This window comes from Xenopus tropicalis, chromosome 6 (genome assembly GCF_000004195.4).
Source record: "Xenopus tropicalis strain Nigerian chromosome 6, UCB_Xtro_10.0, whole genome shotgun sequence".
In the NCBI taxonomy this organism is placed as follows: Eukaryota; Metazoa; Chordata; class Amphibia; order Anura; family Pipidae; genus Xenopus; species Xenopus tropicalis.
The window spans coordinates 31561152-31575357 of record NC_030682.2 but is presented as its reverse complement, the minus strand read 5'-3'; the positions used below and the strand labels follow the sequence as shown (position 1 = coordinate 31575357).

General features: G+C 38.2%; 1 protein-coding gene across 5 annotated transcripts in view; it reads right to left on the bottom strand.

Moving 5' to 3' along the window:
- akap9 (A-kinase anchoring protein 9) overlaps positions 1–14206 on the bottom strand; it is a 125483-nt gene that overhangs the window by 6739 nt on the left and 104538 nt on the right. For all 5 annotated transcript variants that reach the window (XM_002934593.5, XM_012965616.3, XM_012965615.3 and 2 more), the window contains 16 exons: positions 13951–14103; positions 12979–13143; positions 10650–12626; positions 9823–9954; positions 8577–9047; positions 7934–7997; positions 7315–7427; positions 6351–6545; positions 5370–5558; positions 4748–4892; positions 4412–4634; positions 3511–3661; positions 2258–2923; positions 1341–1552; positions 523–631; positions 99–281 (listed from right to left, as the gene is read on the bottom strand). In XM_002934593.5, the coding sequence (XP_002934639.3) occupies positions 99–281; positions 523–631; positions 1341–1552; positions 2258–2923; positions 3511–3661; positions 4412–4634; positions 4748–4892; positions 5370–5558; positions 6351–6545; positions 7315–7427; positions 7934–7997; positions 8577–9047; positions 9823–9954; positions 10650–12626; positions 12979–13143; positions 13951–14103 (5148 nt within the window). The remainder of the gene's footprint in view (positions 1–98; positions 282–522; positions 632–1340; positions 1553–2257; positions 2924–3510; positions 3662–4411; positions 4635–4747; positions 4893–5369; positions 5559–6350; positions 6546–7314; positions 7428–7933; positions 7998–8576; positions 9048–9822; positions 9955–10649; positions 12627–12978; positions 13144–13950; positions 14104–14206) is intronic.

The following is a 14206-nucleotide window of genomic DNA, read 5'->3' as shown; positions in this document are numbered from 1 at the left end:
CCAGAGGCCAGAGAAACAGCAGCTGAGCTCATTGTTGGTAAGGGATGAGGTGGCGCCACTGACACAGCTTTGGGTTTGCAGCCTTCCACAGTACTTACATGGTCACCTGATGGTCCTCTCAATCGATGACGACAGGCCTCTTCCTCAAGTCTCAGTAATGCATTCCGAAGATCGTTCTTTTCCTCTGTTAATCTACTAACATAGCCTGTGAGCTCTGCATTTTGTGTCAGCAGCTTTTCTGTAAGTGTGTTTGTGGATATCCCAGGTGGGAAAACAAAATTCTGTGGTGCAGACAGAAGAAAATGAATCAGAATGGCACTGACAAGGATTAACAATCCAAATGTAAGTGTACTTAATGCAGGTTCTAAAGGAACAATCTGATTTCTACAATGTATAGTATTAAATCATAAAATGAAATGGAAAAGTTCACTGGTTTTAAACATCCTTTATAAAAACAACACAGAAAAAATGGCACGGGTTCCTTGCAGTATTGGATCAAAAAACTCACTGGTCGGGCCTCACCTCTCCGTCAAGTGACAGAACTGCTACTTGTCCAAGCTGATATATAATCTCCTGAATGCTGTTTTTTGACCAGGTCAAGTCTTCATGGTCTACACTCTCAAACAGGATCCTTCAGTGACAGAAACCAATGGATTATAAAGTATATTTTTAAAAAAAGACAAAAAAAAAACTTGCATGGGCTTGTGAAAATAAAAAGTCTATACAGCCCACCTGACCAATAGCTAAGGCAGGCATCTATAGGGCAGGTTAGAAAATCAGCAGACTTCATCATATCCCAATAGATTTAATTTGGCCAATAGTATGATCTGATGGCCTGGGGGCAAACTGACTGAATCAGGCTGATTTGGCCCAGGTCATGGGAGCTGGCCAAACTTGATAGATGCACTATTTTGGCTGATACGCATTTTTTTGGACAGAAACAGCCTGTACTAGCAATGACAAACAGTTTCCATGCTAATCTATGTGTAAGAAGCGTTTTTCCTTTGGTAGAATTTACTTGGAGCCATATTAACCTAAAAGTGCAGGCTGAGTCAGTAGCCCTTTTGACAGAAACTTTGGCGAATACAGAAAGTGGAAAATACATGCATATTCCACTTTTAATATTTCCATAAGGCAAACCTATAGAGAACTTAAAAAGTAGGGTACACAGGTATACTTTAATTGAGATTGATTTAATTAAGAGCTGACAATTATTTTATCTCTACAGCTGCAGGTGGTTTAGTTTTATTTCACACTAAATATCCACACTTGTTAATTGTACCTACTACCATGCTGAATATATAGCAGACAATATTTGTATCCCATTGGGCCCCTCTTACCTTTGGTTGGCTTTAGTGGACAAGCATTTGAGCTTATCAGACACCTTCTGTAACCTTTCCCTGATGGTCTCTACACTGAAAGGGCCCCCACCTCCAATATAGTCTCCATTTAGCGCAATTGAAGGAATTTGTCTCAATGAACTGCCAGTGCTTTCCTCACTTTGCTGATGCCCATTACTTCTTGGTGTGTCTGTGGTGCTTTTCCATCCACTCTAAAAGATTTAAAAGCAAAAAGGCTCAAATCTTAGGATTTTTTTTGCTGCACAGTCTTTCATATTGCTGCATATTAAGCCTTTGTTGTAATACAGTTATTTCCACAATGCCCCAAAACAAACAGTCCCTCCTACAAAATCTGTATCTGGGTGTTCAATGAGCTCATGACTCCTTGGTCAGGCCATAAAAATGCTTTGAGTGTAGGTTCCTAGTACATACACACAACATGGGTGAAAAAAGCAATTCTGTACCATGGGCACAAAGTCTGCTTTGGGCCCAAAAGCCACAGCACTCACTTTGCAAGTATGCACATTTTGAGCATTTAGAATGAAACCCAGTAAAATATTTACGGTGTAGAAGTAGTAAGAGCATTCCTGTACACTTTTTACTTAAAACACAACTTTACATTTTTACCCCACCCTAGTTTATCAAATATGTAAACCTAGGAATGAAAGTATACCCTCCTTGATGTGTACGTGTGTAACACAATTCTGTCCAGAACATTTTGGGGGGTTATTTTGCATTGACCAGTAGCAGCTATATCAGCAAGTAATATATCACTGGTTTCCACTACAATCCATTGCAATACTGAAGGCACATAATGACTTTAAAGTTATTGGGAACAGTACTTAAAGGAGAAATAAAGCTTAACAAATGATTATCAATGAGTTTTGCGGCTTATGGAACATAATTTTGTTACTTACAGTACTTGCGCCAAGCTCTCTTCTTGCACTGCGATGTTCAGTAATGACCTGTTGGTTATTATTTTCCAGCCCCTGGATTGTCTCTTTCAAGCGCTTCTCATCTGCCTTCACTTTCTGTAACTCTACAGTTTTTGCATTTAGCTTCTGCTGAAGGTCATCCACCATGGTCTTAAGCTCCTGTGCCTGTATATGCGCAGCTTTCCCAGAGTCACTCTCTGCTTCTATCTGCCTTCTGTGACTTTGCTTCTCTTCCTCAATGCTTCTTCTTAACTGAACACACTCCAGCTTATAGGCCTCCATTTCTCCCACCAGCTCTACAATGCGATGATGCTTCACTTCCAACTGACTCTGCAGGTCTTTCAGCAGATCATCAGCCTGGCTGTGTGAATCAGACTGTTCACCTCCTTCGCACTTCTGAAGTTGTGTATGCAATTTTGTTCTACAGTCTAGTGCATTTACCAGCTCTTTACACCGAGTTTTCTCTTCGTCAAGGAAAGCTTGAAGCTCTGCAGCCTTGCTTTTCTCCTGTGACAACTCAGCAACGAAGGCAATTTCCCTAGATTCCATCCTTTCTTGGAGATCCTTCACCTTCTGCTTTTCATTTTCCAAAAGGTTGCTGATCTCTTTAATCTTCTCACTTTGTGTATCAACCAGCATTTTCAAGTCCTATGCAAACAAAATTACATTTGATAATTTTTTATTTTCATGAGGGGCAACCAGCGGACTGGCCCCTTTCTTTCGCCTGCATATTGTACACAGGTGGGGGAAATCAGATCCCCTTTATGTGCTTGTTCCTGTAGCTCCATTGATAGGCCCCAACACAAGGATGACATTGGTGTGGCATTTTTGCACTGATATCTGCTCAATGTAGCTCCACACAGGTCGACACTGGGCCCGTCAATGGAGCTACAGGAGTGCATGAAAGTGATTCTGCTTTCCTCAGGAGGAAATCGAACAATCCGCTAGGTGTCACCCTTAGAGAACCAACTTTCATTTAAAGTCCTGCTGCTTTTTTTGTGGAAAAACAACATAAATGAATAAAGGATGCCTGGTATGGCTATCCGGTTGTATTGTCCTTAAGGATATATTTATTAAAGCACAGAACATTGCAGAGAGTGTTTAGAGGAGGGATAAACTGCAGGAGACATCATTATAATAAGGTTTAACAATGCACCACTTCCTCTTATAATAAGGTATAATAATGCACTACTTACCCTCTGTAATATTTGCAGATACTAAAATGCTTTTCTTACCTCAAGTTCTTCTTTCCCCCTTTCTTCACTGCGCTCCACTTTGGCCTTTTCTTTCTCCAGAGCCCACTGCAATTCTCTAGTCTTTTTTTGCTCATTTTCTAAAGTTTCGCTGACTGCATCAAGTTCATCTGACCTCTGTTTGATTTCCAACCTGTTAATTAATATACCATATTAATTACAGTATAAATGACAACTGATAATAGAGTGGTGCCCAAACAGACTGCAATCGACAAGCAGATATGGAGTCGGTGAACATTAAACTGCAACATGTAAATTGCTACTTTAGATTAAACATTAACAGATCACTACAACTGGACTTGAAGAAACATAATTACAAAAGTATTGTAAAAAATATTGAATGCAAATTGCCATGTTTGTTGTCCACAATGCAATATTTTCCAGATATCAAAAGTAATAGTGGGAGCTCCCAAAGTTGTATGCACCAATACAGATGCAAAGAAGCTTCCATTTTGGTAAACTGTAAACAAATAGTGGGTCACACTATTTCCCTATTTGGGGTCAGTTTTGAAGCATGATTTCAATAACAGAATTAGCATCTGTTTTACTTTGTATTAGTCATTTGCAGCTATTGATGCAACCTACTAAGCTGATGGTCTTGCCAGGGTTCCCTAATGTCCACGGATGCACTTGCGTGCTATTCTGCAGAGCAAGTTGGGTAGGTATGTTGCTGCTCCCCACAAATAGCCCTAAGTTGCTAGGAGCATGTATCAGTATACATATCTCAAATAGGCAGATAAGGAAGGATAGGGCCTTTATATAGTTATTAGTGGAGTATTATTCAGTACTTTTGTTCTTTACTGTTGTTTCTAATGACCTACATCCAGTGGCCCTGCTGCACAATGGACTGTACACCTGACTGATCCACCATTATCTGCATTACCTAAGAGACTCCAGCTCTTTAAAGTGCTTGTGCTGTTGGCTGAGGGCAGATTCTAGTTCAATTTTGGTTTGTGCAAGTTCATTCTTTACTTCGGTCCCCAGATGTCTCTCAGAACTCAGCTGCTCTTCCAATTCACTGGATCTTACGCTCATCCTGTTAAGCTGCAGGTGCATTTCCTGAATCTGATGAGTGTGATCTTGTTCCAAATTTTGGTAAGCCATATCTGAAAAGTAAATGCAAAAAAAAAATTTAATATTTCAATTTGAAATTCTGTGTGATGCATCTCCTTGAATGAACCTATCAACTATGAACTGGTAAAATTTAGAAAAGCAGTACCTTCCGCTAATGAGACTGATGGAGGTTTAGCAGCAACATCATTCCTCAAACTTAACAGCTGAGAACGAAGATCCTGCACCTCCAGTAATAAGCTCCTCCTGTCTGCATTCTGTATGCAGTCCATCGCATTTACCTGCTCCATTCCCTGTAAGAAAATAGTATAACTCTTTGCTTAGATATGCAATAATCATTCTTTGGAAAACTCAACTGAAACATGCACGTGAAAACATCTCCATTAACAGCTGTTTTACACAACTGAGACACAAGTTAAATACTGTACATACCTGCTGTTGCTGCTGCTAGGCCTGGCCATTTACCTAGAATGCTAGAATTTGCTACTGATCTATATACAAAATGCTATACTCATGTGCCAGGCAACAATTCTTACTGCAGAAATAATAAGAAAATTTGATGTGGAAGTTAACCTTACAATGATCTTTTAGTATCCTGTACATGAAAGCAATCTAAGCAATTGGTCTTTTATTTTTATCTGCCTCCTTCCAAACCAGAATTTGGTGGAACTAGGTTATTTTTAATTATCATATTTCTATTCAGACCTTTTCCTATTCATCTTCTAGTTTGTCATTCATACTGCTCTAACTGTAGAACAAACTTTGGTAACCTGCTCCTGAAGTCTGTGTTGCATCTGGTTCATGAGTGCGGCTGCATCACAGGTACCCAGAGATGCCAGCTGTGTGTGGAATGCAGACAGCAAAACATCTTGTTCCCTGTCAAACACTTCCTGAATGGCTCTGAGAAGCTCCCCTCGCCAGTCTGGGACAAGGTCATACAAGTCAGGGCTTTCTGAAGCCTATGGAAAATGAGAAAAATCACATATAAACCATAAACAACATCAATCCATTTAACAATCCTATTGTAAAGAATGATGACAGAAATATATCTGATATATCTCACAGTCTCTTCCTAATTATACTCTTGGGCCCAGAGCCTCCTTCATAACGCACATCGAGCCAAGCCTTTATTTGCTGATGAACTATTACCTTCCTGATACACCAGGATCACAGCCGTTCCTTATTGGTACACCAGCCCCTCCTTGCTGATACCCATGTTGCACAGTCAGTTTGATATTGTGGATAGACCCAAGTCTCTCCTAAGGCTCATCTTGTTGAACCACCTATAACCCGGTCAGTCTGTGCTGATACACCACTAATCTTGCCCCACCCTCACTAAGTCTGTACTTGCAAGTATTAATGGAGCCTGGCTTAGTAAGGTTCATATAAAGTTTAAACAAACATGCATAATAAGTAATATGAATGTTAAAGTTTTAGAAGACCTCAAAAAGCAATGCAGTATATTACAACTGCATATTTTGGATAACTGAAAAATGGAATCTGTTGCTTTTACAATCACTGGCAAGAAGATTAAGAGTATTTTGGCACAAGCCCTTAATTTTTTCTTAAAGGCTGCTAGTCTGACAGGTAAAACATGTTGCTCCATTTCCAAAAAAAAGGAAACAGAGTTAGTTTGAAGTGCTGACTCAGCAGCCATCAATAAAGGAACACTGCTTGAATGATGAACTCTGCCTCGCTTTCCTTTTACATGGTTTATAGTTATATGTGATTATCTTATGTGACAAACACACCTTAGCCTCCTTGTGAATTTGCATTTTCCCAATCAAATCTTTCAGGGATGCAATGGTTTCAAGCAAAGTTTTTCTCTCCTTGAGCCAAGGCTCCATGTTGGCAGGGAAAGACTGTGACGAATCGCTGTCAGCACCATCTGGCTCGGTCAGTGATAAGACCTGTATACTCTCTTGGTGAACAGCTCGTAACAAATTCTAGAATTTAAGAACAATTAGAGACATAAATCAGATATCAGACAGACAAGAGAATAAATAAATAAAATATTCTCTACTCTGGTGGCTCTGAACTTAAAAGCCAGCTAATTTTCTGGAGTAGCGCTGACTTTGCAACATGATGTTGGAAATATCAAAGTAAAGATCAAAGCAAGGAATAAGCAAATTTTGATTTCAATAACATTTACAAATGATTTTTAAACCAATTAAAATTTGTAATGAGCGTATATAAAAAAGTTCATTGGAATTACATTTCTTTTCTATTAGACATAATTGTATTTTTAGGTTTATGTCCCATTTACTTCTGTAATTGTAAGGTAGACAGGTCAGGATATTAAGCAGTGCCCAAATCTTCAGATCTTAGTCTGCAAAAAATGTAGGATTCCCGCCCAGGGACAAACTAATCCAACTGACTACCTTCTAGCAGACACTATTGCTTTGTGCTTTCACCTATTGCTGGATTAGAAATTCTTTAAAGTCTGCAACAATAGTGCCACTTTTGTCCAATATTCAGGTTTGGGATTTACAATAATATACCATTCTATTATCTCAAAAGCCAGGATAATGTTGAATTTAAAACTTTTATACCAACAAAGTACTGTGTGTAATGCCCCTTGTATTCAAAGGCTTACAGTACACACAGACAGAACACTGTGGCAAATTTAACACAAACCAAAATATTCCTACTGGATATGCTGGTAATTAATTCATTTCTGTACATGCGAGACCCCAGCCTTCTGATTCGCACTACCTTTATCTTATTTGGTAATAAATCTGTTGCAACTTCATCATCACTTCTCACTCCATCTGGAACGGATTCAAAATTTGGAACGTAGGCTCCTTGGCTCCAGTCAGAGCCTGTGTCTGAGAAAAAGAAAACTTAAATTATTGCTAAACCTGTATGCCAACATCTAAGCAATTAATTTAAAATTAGCAGGACAACACTGTACTAGGTCTAAACAGTGTAAACACTACTACAAAAGGTGTCTGCTAACACGCACAGCATTTATATATGTTAAAGGTCCACTATGTTTGCTAAGGCACTGCTGGTAAGCAGGAAAAAGACAGAGCTCATACCATTGAAATGAACACAATGTATACCCAAGGGCAGTCCACAGGAATGAAAATAATAGACAGATGTAATTTTGCTGTAATTTGCTATTGAATGCTTGCAATCTAGGATTTCAAATACTCAGGCCCCTGTAAAGCAGGTTCAATAGAGTTGGGCAGAAAGAATAAAGAAAATGGATATGATGTAATAGCAGAATGTTCTATATCCAGGAAAGTGTCTAGGACTGATTATGTTCAAAGTAGTTACTGCAGTGTATAAGTGCATAATAACCTTAAAATGTTGACAAAAGGAACCTTACCACTAGAGGTGGTATCCACAAATTGGTATGAAGTGGGAAGAACTGAATCCGGCTTAACACCACCCTAAACAAAAGAAAAAGATTTTGTCTGTAAAACACACAAGCAAACTTTTATATTAGCTGCAATTCCCTAGATTCCCAAGAAAGGTTGCAGCGACAAATGTACAGGTATGGCATTAATCTAATACATTGCTGCAAGCAAATCCTCATCTGCAAGAAAATGAAAATGGACACAGATGAATTCAGATACATATAAATTCTACATTTCTAACTTAACTATTACTATGATTAAATTACCAGCGTGTGGCACATCTTTCAGCCTCACAAGGGCAGCTATCAAGCAACCTACAGTGAGACCAATAGCTCTCTTTGAAGAAAGACACATAAAAAGGCATCAGCAACAAACCTAAAGAGTAATTAGCTATGTGCTACAACAATAACAAATTATATGAAAGATCCAGTCAGCAGAATATTGTCTGAATTCAATGAGCCTGCAACAGAAGCCATTTATGTAAATAATACACTGCCTATAGCTGCTCCCTGTTTAGATCTAGGAATATTCAACTAAAGGAAACTTGGGAATTTAGCAAGGAAAAATGTATCTATTTCACCATTCAACAGGAAAAAACTGTTAAATTCTTACAGCTGTGGCTCTCATGGATTCAATCACTGCTTTCAAAGCTTCACATTCTTCAGTGAGAGCCTGAACAGCAACATACTGATCTCTTCTTAATGAGTCTGCCTCTGAAATGTGTCTGGCCTCCATATCTAGGATTTCAGCAGCATGGAGGTCCTGCATTTGCCCAATCTTTTCTGTGTACTGTTTTATTATTGCTGCTACTTCATCAGATGGGCTACCCCAGTGTTCCTCATCCAGGACATTTTGGACTCCTTTATCAGTAAGACAAACTTGGGGAGTCTGGTTGCTGTTGTTAATACTCTGTGTTTTCTTGGTTTGTGAGGAAGACGTTTTTGTTTGCAGGGGAGTCGGCTTCTTGTCTTCTTGTTGTGATTCCATTTTTATATAAGCTTTCAGCTGTTCTTCTGCTTCCACCAGGCTTTTTCTCACATGGCAGACATCTTTTTCTAAGTGGCCTATACTTGCTTCTTTTACCTACATGGTCAAAAGATAATTATTAATACTAGTCAAAATAACATGTCACATGTCACTTATCATTTCAAGGATCAAAGTAAAAGATCGGGGTGGTGGATTTGGGTGGGCCATGCAGCATGGGGTGAAAAAAGGTAAGTTAGGCAAGTGCTACCGGTGACAAACCAGTTATTACAAAAGGATCTTTCAAAATGGTAGAGATTTTAGGTTAACAACAGCAGGAAGATCGGAAGAATGTGGAATAATTTGACCAGAGACAAATGTTATCTGAATAATATCAGGTGTGGGCCATTTAAGGGCTAATATGGAGCTAAAGGCTAAAGGTCACCTGTCTATTGCCCATTTCATCCCCTATAAACATAGTGCAAGTTATATAAGCTAGCCCAGAGAAATGTCTAAGAATTTGGCTGCACTCCCTTATGGTTTATGCAAAGAATGCAATAATAAATAAGACTGGGGGGGGGGGGGGGGGTGTAACAAAAACAACCACCCTTGAGGCCTTACTGAGTTAGAGGTGGAGGGTGTTGGCAGAGGTGGAGCATTAAGAAAGCACTATATCCTGGTCAGTTTTCTCTCTGTGTTCCCAATCCATTTACAGGGACCACCTAACTCAACAGTTTACCTATGAGCTTTTAAAAGCTTGGCCATCTGATGCTTTGTAAAAATAATTGAAACACAAAGCAGTTATCACACCAAATAGCAGATCAAATGAACTGTGCTTCATTAAGAAAATACTAATGTTTATTTTATAAGTGTAAGTAAAATATGTATTGCCTACCAAAAGCTCCTCTTTCAGCTTTTCAGCCATGTTTCTGAAGTGAGCCAATTCCTCATTGGAAGCTTTCGCCTCTGCTTGGAGTCTTTCAAGCTGGTTTTCCAAAACATTGCTTTGAAGTGGGTCATGTATAAGCTACACAAAATAAACAATTGAAAAGCAATGTTCCCTCTGCATCCAGACTGAGTTATTAGTGAGAGCAGAAGAAGGTGACATTTATCCTTTTGATTGCAAAGTTCCCAACCAATCCCAATAAATGTGCCAAGCACACTTCTCCACTACCAGACAGGTAAGACTCTATTATAACTTATTGTTCAGAAATAAAATGTATGACTTTTTATCTACTCATATTCATATCACATTTCTTTAAACCAATACTGCCACAGCTATAAATTGCTACCAAAACTAGAGGGTGCTTAATAAAACAGTTCCACAAAAAATTTTTTTTTTTTTTTTTTTTAACTTCAATATTTAATGTTTAATGTATTTCTCTAAACATTCTCTAACATTAGTTTTGCTTGCTAAAGAAACCACAATCATGATTCTTCAAGAAGAATGATGTAATTTTTATATTTATATTTTTATATACATTTAATGGATAACAGTATTGAACATTTCACTTAAGCCTGTACTGTGTGTATAATATCAGACAGACAGAAAGCCATTTGGCTTTGTCAACATATGTTTGTGTTTATGAACTATTACTATATCTTGCAGATATCTCTGTATTAAAAAAAGCTCTGGGCTTCATACTCCAGTGTATTTTGGTAGCATTACTGCAACAGTGAAACAAATTTAACAGTTAAAATCAAAATGTAGCAGCCCTTTACCTTTGACGATGTTTTTTCTTTAAGCTTTTCATCACTTCTACTGTTACTGCAGTCTAAAAGTTGCTGCAGTTCTGTGAGTTTCTGTTCTTTTTCGGCAACCTGATGATTTGCAGCGATGGCACGCTCTCGTTCCACCTGCAGTTCTTCGTGTAGGTCTGATAACTGCTTCTCTAGCTGTAAAAGCCTTAATGATAGAGCAGATAAGTTGGACTCTGCTACTTCTTCTTCATGAGATTTTGAAGTCTGAGTTCCTTTGGACTCTTCTTGCAGAATGTAAGAATCCTCAGTCTTCTGCATGAGCTGGATAGCTTTCACTTGAGCTTCACTCACCAAAGCTGCAGCCACCTTTTCCCTTAGTGTGTTTTCCATAGCTAACATGACTTCATCATGGCGATTTCGTTCAGTCTTTACTTGCTCCTCAAGCAACTCAATTTCATTTGAACACTGTAGAAGTTCTAAGTCTTTTCTGTCAAAATCTATCTGAAGTCCTTGTAACTGGGACTCCATGTTTTTCATGGCTCTCTGCATGGCCTCTTCTGCAGAAGCAGACAAAGCTTGATTTTCCAGAGGTTGAACAGCCTTTTCACTTAATGCCTCCTCACTCTTAAAAAGAGATGCTTGCAGTCTGTCCAACTCACCTCTCAAGTGTTTAATCTCTTCCTTTGCATTCTCTAATTCTATCTTTACAAAGGCGGTCTCCTCCCCATTTAATTCTGCTGTTTGCAAAATTCTGTTTTCCTTTTGCATCTTATCTGTTACAAGGTCTTTGGCTCTTTCCACCTTCTCTGGTGACTTAATTTGTTTTGCTTTAGAAAGTTTTTGATGAAGACTTTCAATTACCCCATTCAGCTGTTCAAGCTCTACTGCTTGCTTTTCTAAAAGTTGCTTTTGAACTGCATATTGTAAAAGTTCTGAATCCTTTTCTTCAACAATCTTCTGCAAATTCTGTACTTGAGACTCTAAGTTCTGTATAGTGCTTTGCACAGTATCCTGCACAGAACTGAGCAGAGCCTGACTTGCCAAGAGTTCAGCAGTCTTTTCTCTTAATGCATTCTCAAGTTTCTTAATATCATACTTAGCTTTACCTTCCCATTTTGCATTTGCGTTTTCTGGAGACTGTTTAAGTTTTTCTAACTCTTCTTTCAGTGATTTCAATTCTGCTTGCGTTTCCTCCAGCTCAGTGTTTAGTAGCTCGTGTTTACTACTAGCACTTTCACTACTTAAAGACATTTCTTCGGCCAATGTGGTTTTATTTTGGCATTCTGAAATATCAGAGACTTCTATGCTATTAAAGACTGAATCTGCAGCAGTACTTTCTTCCTGAAGTTTTCTTATCACTTGATTTAGTTGATCTATGACTTGGCTCTGTTCTTCTACTAGCTTAACTTTATCATAATATTGCAGCAGCTCTATGTCCTTTTCTTTTATAGTTTGCTTAAGTTCCTGCAGCTTTGACTCCAAGCCATGAATAGTATCCTGCATAGCCTCATGCTGAACATAAAGTAGAGAATTTTCTAAAGGCTCTGATGTGGCTTCTGCCTCTTCCTCCTTATCATTTCTGAATTCCAATGTAACATTATTACATTCTTCATATACTTGTTTACTAGCTATTTGGCCTTCTCTCACACTTTTTAATTCTGTTTTTAGCAGCTCTATTTCAGTTCTGGTTTCCTCAAGTGCAGTTCTTGTAATGGCCAGTTCTGTATCACTGAGCTCCACCTTCTTCTGTAGCAAATCTTTTTCTGCCATAATGGTTTCCAGCTGGTGCTTACTACTATCTGCATCTTCTGTCATGCTGGTAACGTCCACTGACACTTTGTTGTCTATACTTGCTAATTCATCTTGAAGTTTCTCAATGACTTCATTAAGTTTTTCTATCTCTTCTTCACTGTTCCTCTTAAGACGTTCTTGGTCACTTTTTAAGCATTTTATTTGGCTCTTATATTCTTTAATTTGATTATTTTTATCTTCGATAGTCTGTAAAACATACAAAAATGAAGCAATTTAAAACAAGAAAAGGAAATACCTGTAATAATACATTCAGTGAATAGCCTTACAGCGCTGCGGAATATGTTGGCGCTTTATAAATAAATGTTAATAATAAATAAATAGCCCTCATGTAAAGATTTAAGGTGACTATGAGGTAACTATGACTAACAACTAGAACATTTCTGTTTTTTTTTTTATTAATATATATGAGGATCTTCCTCTAAATCAGAGTGCCCCCAGTACTACGGTATGTGCATTTACAGTCTCCAATACATGTTTTTTTTATATATTTCCATGGAAAATGTATGTAAACTCATCTAAAAAAAAGAAACAAATTTACTTTGTTATCTGTTGCGGTCTCAAGTTGTGCCTGCAGCCTCCCCACATGCTCATTCAGCTGATCAATTTCTTGTTCTTTCAAAAACAGAATGTCTTCAAACTCTTCTGGTTTCATGTGATGGGTCTTTATAGCAGAGCTTTGATTATCATGATCTACATTTTCATCCTTCAACAAATGCAAACAACAATTAGCATTTTAGATAAGTGCAGTAAATTTTGGGTATCATCTTTTCAACTAAGAAATATACCTTAATATTTTAAATTACCATTCAGATTTTCAGTGCAGAAAAAAAACTAATAAGGCTTAAGCCAATATAGCCCAAGTCCTTTCCTGATTCCAATAAGGCTATTATATTTATGCATTAAGAATTTTAACAACTGAGTGGTTGAAACCTCATCTGGAAATGTCTCACAATTATGCAGCACATCAGCCATTTCTAGCTCCAAAGACAAGGAATTCCATTATTGGAACATACTTATTTGCCTCTACATTTGTGAGTGACAACCCAAAGTGCAGTGTTTTAGTAATACAGAGTTACTCTGATTGAAGCAATGAAGTGATAGGTGACAAGGATCTCTCAAACACCATTGCCCAGAGCAAACAATTTTTTTTGTGTGTAATATATACAGCCTTAGACATATGGTGGTGAAACTCAAAAGTCTCTTAAGCTTTACATTAAGACACAAGCCCAGCACTAACAGAGTTGGCAGCACCACGTATGGCACACTGTTCCCGATTAGGTGCCACATTTGGTTACTTGCTAACAAAGGGCTGGACCATGGAGGGATATTGAGAGCTACTGCCTATTTAATGAAAGTCAAATTATCTCAATAAATATTTCTGTTATTCTGTTAGTTATAGCTGTTGTTGTGAGTGATATTGTGTACAGAAGAGGTTCTTTTTAAAACTGTAGCCTCTTGCAGGGCAGTACAAAGAACATAGACGAATACTGTTGTTGTCCTTTTTGTTCACCTTGAGCACTTTATTTTCCTGTTCCAGCTCCAGTAACCGGGTAGAAGATTCTTTTCTCTGAATTTCTAGCTGCATATGGAGCTGCTGTACTTCTTCATTCTTGTTTTCCAGTTCTTCTCGGAACTGTTCCAGCTGTTCTTCTAGGTTTGTGATCTGTGAGACAAGCACATGGAAAGTTGTATGTAAGAATGCAAGAACAAAAGGCAAACATTATTTATAATGGGATACAAAGGAAGGGTTTGTCCAGATCCGAAAG